The sequence below is a fragment of the Chinchilla lanigera genome, unplaced genomic scaffold (assembly GCF_000276665.1).
Source record: "Chinchilla lanigera isolate Chin_1 unplaced genomic scaffold, ChiLan1.0 scaffold00054, whole genome shotgun sequence".
Lineage (NCBI taxonomy): Eukaryota > Metazoa > Chordata > Mammalia > Rodentia > Chinchillidae > Chinchilla > Chinchilla lanigera.
Genome location: NW_004955455.1, coordinates 10,967,955 through 10,976,059, shown reverse-complemented (window position 1 = coordinate 10,976,059; position 8,105 = coordinate 10,967,955). Strand labels below are relative to the sequence as shown.

The following is an 8,105-nucleotide window of genomic DNA, read 5'->3' as shown; positions in this document are numbered from 1 at the left end:
TCACGACCTTGCGCTTGCCAGGCAGGCGCTTTTGCCGCTGAGCTAAATCCCCAGCCCCCCAGTCTTAAGTATCTTTTTTCTCAAGATTTAGATTATCCAGGCTGCCGGCTTCCCAGGCTGACTTTTGCAGAGAAAGCTTGTGTCTTAGTGGCCTTTCCCCAACTCATCTTAAATGCACCGAGGATCTCATCCTCCTGTCTTGGTGTCCCCCTACATGCCAGTGTGATGACATTTAGGAAGATGATCTCTTACACCAAATGGTTCTGCACTTGAACCCCTCAGGAAGAGACAAGTGCAGTGTGGGCCAGAGCCCAGAAGTCTGTCCATCAACTTTTCTTCTGTCACTGTGTGAATCAGAAGGAAATGTGGGCTTATGGGAAGGAGGAGGAGGTACTTGAAGGGTTAAATTTTGGGTACCAGGTCATTGTCCCTGTCTAATATGGCTGTCTGAAGAAGTAGGGCAGGAATGGGAGAGAGAAAGCCTCCTTTAGCTACTTTCTAGTTAAATCTGAGGAAGACAAGTGTTCATAACGCTCGCTGTCCTGTAGGCTAGAGACTATTTCTGCTATTTGTGTTCCTTCCTATGACATGTCACAGGAGGGTTATACTGTGGCCCCCAATTTCACAATGAGCTGTATCCTCACTAAATTTCACAGTGAGCTATATCCTCACTAAATTGCCCGGGCTGGGCACAAATTTATAATCCTCCTGCCTTAGCTTCCCAGACTGTGGGGATTACAGACGTGGACCACCACTCGCAGCTATAGGATTCTCCTTATTACAGCTCATTTGCTGTTCTTAAGGGCCTTACTTCAATGCTGTGGTGAGTCTTACTTCATAGTTATTTTCTTTCTTGTGTTAGATGTACCAAAGCTACAGCCTCATCCAGGTTTGGAGAAGAAAGAAGAGGAAGAAGAAGAAGAAGAATATGATGAAGGGTCTAATCCCAAAAGACAGACCAATAAGAACCGGGTGCAGTCCGGCCCCCGCACACCCAACCCCTATGCCTCGGACAACAGCAGCCTCATGTTTCCCATCCTGGTGGCCTTTGGAGTCTTCATTCCAACCCTCTTCTGCCTCTGCCGACTGTGAGAATAAATGACCATCCTGAGCAGGGTGGAGGGATGTGGGGAAGAAACCAAACATGTTGGTTTTGGTTTCTATAGTTTTCACAGTGATTTACAACCCCCCCCCCCCAAAAAAAAGCAAAAGAAAAACCCAAGACACAAAAGGTAAAGGAGATAAAAAGAGGCAGAGTGAGTGGAGAATAGCTTTTATCCACCACCTGGTCCCAGACCTGCTTCAGTCCTAGTCTTCTCTCTGTGGCTGGCCCCCAGCTGTCTCTTTCTCTCTGGGGTACTTAGGGTAAATGGGTCCTTCCCAACAAGGATCCTCATTTATATACGTAGTGGAAAGGACTCTGAACTCAGAGCAGTCTCAGTTCCTTATTTAGATTAGAATTTAGCAGCAAGGAAATGTTATCTTTATTACCTGAGAAGATCAGCAAGGGGAGCTGGATATGTTCTGAAGTCATGGCCACATTTTCAGATGTCCTGGGATTCAAGAATGTGTTTGTGAAGGTGTATAAGCTGTATGGTAAAGACAAAAGTAATTGAAAACATTTTTAAAAAGTAAATGCTTCCTTACTTGGAAGGCTTTTTCTGGATTAATCCAGTGACGGGTCCATCTCAAGTATTTGAACTTTATCATTACTTATCTCCTTGACATGTGCTAGTTAGAGGACTGTCTGGTATCCGAGACGATTAGATTAGTTTATGTCAGGTCCTCAGACTGCCTCTGACTTGTTACCACAGCAAATCGTTTTTATTTCAGTGCCTGTTGGGGACTTGCTTTCTTTTTAATTTTTTTTCTTAATCTGGCTCATTTAGAATTTCTGCTCCCTGTTAACCATCCCACTAAGTTATTACCAAAAAGGGAAGGAGACGTGGGGATTTCGTTCTCTGTTTGAATGTCTTATCCTGAACCACCTCACCTTGTTGGTATCTCCCCCCCTGGATCTCTGAGCCAGCAGACAGGAGGACCTGACCCAGCAGTTCTTTACTGGCCCTTTTGTAGGGTCTTGCTGCCAGGGGACAGGGATGCTTTCCAGCCTGCAGCAACAGAACACTTGACCTTAAAAGTCTCTTCTGGTCTTTGGATTAGAAAAGGCTTATGTTAGCATAATTTAAGAGCAACCTCAGAGACTTGAGCCCTACTAAGTGACTGACCACTGTTTAGAGTGTCTAGTATGTGATGTTCATTTATCCCCATGTCTTTTGTCACAGTCCAACTAGGAACTAGACTGCCCTAGAGAACAAGACTGAGTGGCTGTATCGGCCCAGCAGTTTCTTGTTGATCTTAATAGTATGCCTCTTCGTCCTTTTATCTCCTTATCCAAGTAGCAGTCAGGTTCTTGGCATGATGGGGTCGAGAGATTCCCAGTTGGCCATGATTTTGGCAGCTCTGAAAGCTAACCTTAGCATCTAAGTGTCTGTCTCGAATTCCTGGCAGATTTTCTGCAGGAAATGAAGCTTCCTTGTTCCCCTCCTTTCTGAACACGGTCATCCATTTCCCAGTTAGGGCAACATGAGGTCGGAGCCAGTCAATCTAAAAGGAATTTTGTGGATGGGAGGCAGCAGGCTTAGCTTCAGCTTGGGCTAGAGCAGTATAGAATTTCAGGCCAGGCCCGTATTTTTAAAATGTGTTTAATTTTGAGTTTGGCTCCGTATATTTGAACTATTCCTTATGTGACAAAGTAAATAGCGCTTGGGTTCGTGTCCTGGCTTCGGCTTTTAGTGATTGTTCCAGGCCAGCGTTTAGTAGTTTGAGAATTGTAACCCCTTATTTTCGCTGTGACTTGGGCCTCCACCCTAAGGTACTCAGTCAGGCAGCTGGATCGCTCTGGCCTGAAGCAGCAGTCAGGAGCATTTCCTGGAGTGCTTCCGAAGCTTCTCTGCTGCTGAAGGGTAAAGTACTGTAGCCTTGGTTTTGGGGACCACCTGCCTAGGACGGTAGATGCCCTGATTAGCTGGGCTTCTGATGGTGGCTTTCTTGTTCCATCATAACTCCCAAAGCTGTGGGCCACTGCCAGTGGGTGAGACAAAATGAAGGACTAGTTGCCTACATTTTGCCTTGTTAGTTTGCCTGGATCTCTGAGGAAGGAGGGGTCCCGCCTCCTCACCTCAGCCTATCCCTTCAGTGACTTGGTGTCTCAGAAGGAAACCTTGACTCCTGGGGCCATTTCCTAACGGTACTGTAAGCCAAGCAGCTTTGCTTCTGCCTGTTTCCAAGCCCTCCCCTTTCCCCAGGGATAGGGATGGGTGCTTTCCTCTCTGGTTGTGTCCGAAAGGAAGGAACATCTTTCTATGGCTAACAAAAGCTAAGGGGGAAGTGAGGAGATGGGAAGAAGCGCGGTGGGGGCGGGGTAGATTCCCCTGGAGCCGAGCCCACTCAGCTAGCGGACGCTGCCTAGGGCTGGCCATGGCCGGCTCGTGATGCTGAACTTGAAAACTTTTTTTTTTCCCTTGGCTCCTCCAAGATGATATAGGTACATGAAGTTTAGGTTAAAGAGGTGGGATGGGGCATGCTTTATTTTTATTTCTGTATTGTGTTATGTTAAGAATTACTCTTCATCTTTGCTTTTTGCACTGTTTGTTCCCCTATCTGTAATTTTGAGCTAGTGAGAGAACTGAGAGGCTGCACTTATGGTGAGGGAGGAGAGGCCTGGGCATTTCGCCTTGATTTATACTCTGTCCCAGGTTTTAGGAGCCCAGCTGGTCAAGACAAGAACAGTCGTATGACTCTAGTCAGGTGTATGTGAGGACCACGCAGAGACTTGTGCTGAAGGTGGACTGAGAGTCTGCAGTCTGGTCTGGTCTGGGCCAGGGGCTGGCCAGTCTCTAACTGGGGTCCTATTCATGCTGATGGAAACATTGTGCCAAGAGACTATCTATGGGGTCCATGTCCTCTAAGCCAAATCCATTTTCCTGAAAAGTCTCCACTCCTGAGCAAGAAAAGTTGCTCAGTAGATACCCTGAGCTCTGGTGATTTAAAAGATAATCTTCAAGTGACTGTGGTGTCAGACTCCCAGGAGGACCAGCCCTGATCTGCAGGGCCATCTGTGGATTGGAGGGTGTGGTCATGTTCTCTGGCTCTCACTGACCCAGAGATACCAAAGTCACATTAGAGGTCTTGTGGGCTTCGATGAGACGGGATAGTTTTGAGTTGAGCTAATCTCCCCCTTTCTGTGCCTGGGAACTGTTTGATCCAGTTTTGGAAGTGTGGCTTTATTTCTTTATCTTTTTGGAGAAACTTCTGTTTTAAGGAATTTCTCTTTTTGTCCTGCCTGGCCTCTTCTAGGAAGGCCTACCCCTGGCTTCTAGAATCTCAGCTGAGAACTTCAGAAAACAGCATCAGTATTTTTCTTTTCGTAGCACTTAGGTCCCTTTCCCTAGAAATCGGCTCACCAGGGGATGCCCAAGGAAAGAGCTAGAAAGTTCTCTCCCTTCCTTGGGCATTGGGGAAGGACCCACCCCGGTCAGCACAGTGCCTTTTCCTCTCCTGCTCTGAGCCAGGGTGGGCCTTCCCTCTAGATTCAGGTGTGTGTGAGGGGGGGGTCCTACAGTCCTGGTCTCGGGGCTGCTTCCCTATGCCGCTTCCCCTTGGCTGGCCTACTCTGACATAATTCAAGTGTCTTCTTGCCTTGAGGAGCCTTAATGGCATCAAGTGGCAACATGTAACACTGCCCTGCATGCCTCCAAAAGGACTGAGGGGAGAGCAGGTGAGACTGATAGATGCTCCAGTTTTGTTTTGTTTCTTAAAGATAGGGCTGGGGGAGGTGTGCTTGGGCCTCCTGCTGTGGCCCCTGAGGAAGGAAAGGGGTGAGACTAAGTGAGAGTGCACTGAAGCAGAACCAGAAACACCCAGGATCTGTTCAGAAATCTGCCTCTCTTTGGGGAGAAGATATAATTAGGGATCAAAGAGCTCTAAGAAAATTGCAAAGAAGCCTTACTGTTCAAGCTCCGGAGAGACCAGAGCAATTTTCCCTTTCAGTTTGAGCTAGGACTCTGTATTTGGACCTCTCCTGGGGCAAGAGGGCTCAGCTTTCTTATGTTACAAGACCAGCTTGGCACCAAGGGGTCAGCAGCCCGGGGAGGGCGGGTCTCCACACATGGAGGCTTGCTGCCCTTGTGGTTTGCCCTTCCCCAGCTGCCTTTGTCCAGCTGGCTTTGGGCGGCCAAATCATCCTGGTAAGAGCAGAGTTGAGGACTGCCTGGGTTGGCAGGAAAAGAGCAGGCTGGATCTCTTAGGACAGGTTCCTCCCAGGAGTATAAAAACAAGAAGCCAGGATTGCGCTGGCAGCCAGGGAAACACTAGTGCCTGTTCGAGTTGGCAGAGAGGGCCTTGGCACCACTTGCATCCAGGCAGTCTTGTGAGATGGGAGCACATACCACCCGGAAAAGCAGAACTCCATTCTCACCTCTATTTTGAGCTTCAGTGCTTTATTTCAATGTGAGGAAAAACAACAACAAACTGAAGTGTGCTTTCCGCCCTTTCAAAGGACAACTGTCGGGAAAGGAGTGCTAAGTTGCCAGGTAGGAGGGGAGAATTGGCAGGAGAGACGTTCTGGCAAAACCAGGAAAGAAACATTCTTGACTCCCCTGGTGTGTCATGATCCAGGGAATGAGAAGAAATTGGACCCTGGATTAGCTCCCTCCTTGGATCTGAGGAGTGTTACCTTTCCTTTCTATGAAGGTCTCCCAGGCCAAGACCGGCTGCCCGTTCTGAGCTCAGGGCAGTCTCTGCAGTCATCATTGCCTGACCTGGCTTGTCAGGAAACCAACCCTGCCCTTCCACATCGGGCCTGTGCTCTATTTGGTACCAAGTATTGGAGAAAGTGTCAAGTTCTTGGTAGCCCTCGTAGCTCCTACTCTAGTTTCCCAACCTCTCCCTGCAGAGGTCAAACAACTCTTTGTAGCCACATGCATTTACAGCAGCAGCACAGCAAGATGTACTTGAGGGGCTTTGAACCTGGCTGGCCAGGGAAGCAGTGGGGGTGGATAGAGCTGTCTTTCCTTCTGGGCTGTCTCCATCTGTCCCTACCCCTTCCGTGCCCCACCCCACTCCCACCAAAAAGTAAAAACATCAGGATGTTTTTCACTGTCCATTGCTTTGTGTTTTAATAAACAATTTGCAGTGACACTCTGTGTTGGGACTGAATTTGAACGGTATTGCAAAGAGGTGATGTGAAGGTGGGAAAAGCGAGACCGGGAAGGGCTCACTTGGCCGTGATGAGCTGGAAGCTGTTGTGTACTTAGCAGTTATCTCTTGCTTTCTCTTTGTCAGGGTGTGCGTTGAAGGGAGTGATACCCTGTAAAGCCTTGCCTGGCATTTCGACCTGGCAGTCAATGAAACATGGGTTATTGTACTTGGTTTCTACTGTCACTGGGACACCGGCTGTGACCATCCCTCTCCCAGGCATAACCTGGCATATAGCTGCTGTCCTCTCGACTGTTCCCTTAGCCTCCATGGCGGGCTATTGACAAGCTAAGTGACAGGGTATTTTTCTCTGCTTTCTCCTTTTCTGATGAGTTACCAGTGTTGAGTACACACTGGGAAGAGCAGATGCAGAAAGGATTGTTTCCCCCCTGTAATTTGTGGGCAGTGTTGCTGTGGAAAATGAAGCTCAAAAAAGTTCATTAATTTGCCTCAGGCTGATCAGTAAATGGCTAAGGCAGGGTTTGAGCCCAGTGTATCTGCCATCAAAGCCCATGCTCTTTCTAAAGCTGTACAAACAGTAATTACAGCTATCCTCTAGTCAGTCCTTGAAATGGTGTAGGCCAAATACTTCTCAGATCCTAGCTGTCTAATTGTCCACAGGCCTGTTGGTATTATCCTTTGAGAGGTAATAGGACTTGCCCAAGGCCACAGAGCCAGCAAAAGGCTGAGCTTAGATTTTATTTTATTTTTATTTTGGTACCAGGAATCAAACTCAGGACCTCATGCTTGCCAGGCAGGCGCTGCGCCGCTGAGCTACATGCCCAGCCAGAGCCGAGATTTTAAAGCAGGGCTCTTGCTCTTAATCATTACTCTTTGGCCTCTTATTTCCCCAGGAAACTATGTAACGTGGCTCTAAAACCTTAGGGCTGTATTTCCCCAGGCAGGAACGAAGGCCGCTGGTTCTGTGGGGGAAAAGGGTGTTACTCTTTCAAGTGCTCAGCTCCAAGAATGAGACCAGTGTGGATGGAGTTATCCCCAGGGTTCAAACGAGTCGTAAGGCCCACAGAGCTTCATCCTGAGGTTGAACTGACCCATAACTGGAGTTCTTTACTAACTCAGATTTAGCTGTTACTATTTCAAGTACCTTTGGATGAACTGCCAAATGGGGAAGAGACCTGAAGAAGCCCTGCGCTAGGGAGTTGTAGGGAGGGAAATTGTCTGACACAAGATCCTGGGCTAAGTGCCGGGTTTGGGTTGGACCACTCCATGGGCCCAGATCTTAATCTTACTAAGGAAATCAGGCTCCCGGTTGGCTGGAGCCAGTGTGCCAGACCTTTCTCCATACTTAGTACTGCCCCCAGCCCCCACAGAGGAAGAGAGATGAGATTTGCCAACGCTTACTGGAAAGCTTTTTGCTGTAAGGGGGATGAGGGGTCAAGGCAGAAGTGGGTGGAGAATGAGTGGGTGGGTTTGCCCGCAGCTGGCAAACCCCAGTCTTAGTTTTGTTTGTTCCTAACCACTTACATTGTAACCCCCTTTGCTTCCACTTGCATCTGTTTTCTCAAGGCCTGGTCCCCAACCCATTTTCTTTCAGCTCTTGACTTGAGTATATTTTTCAGTCCCTGCACGCTCCCATCCACTCCGTGGCTGCATCCTGCACAGCGTGCCTGCAGAAAGGTCCTGGAGAAAGGCTACTTACAGTGGTGACCTTCACTGGCACTCCTGCTGGCATCAGCATAGTACTTTTTTTTTTTTTTTTTTTCCTATAATGAGGATTGAATTCAAGGCCTTGTGCTTGCCTCCCACTGAGTTATATCCACAGGTCCCGCCCTCCCTTTTTTTTCCTATTTTGAGATGAGGGCTGGCCTTGAATTTGTGATCCTCCT

At 48.3% G+C, this 8,105-nt stretch overlaps 1 protein-coding gene across 2 annotated transcripts in view; it reads left to right on the top strand.

Annotated features, from left to right (window-relative positions):
• Positions 1–6,201, top strand: part of Mlec (malectin) — a 14,119-nt gene extending 7,918 nt beyond the window's left edge. For both annotated transcript variants that reach the window (XM_013520361.1, XM_005396493.2), the window contains one exon: positions 863–6,201. In XM_013520361.1, the coding sequence (XP_013375815.1) occupies positions 863–1,102 (240 nt within the window). In that variant the 3' untranslated portion in view covers positions 1,103–6,201. The remainder of the gene's footprint in view (positions 1–862) is intronic.
• Positions 6,202–8,105: the final 1,904 nt, after the last annotated feature.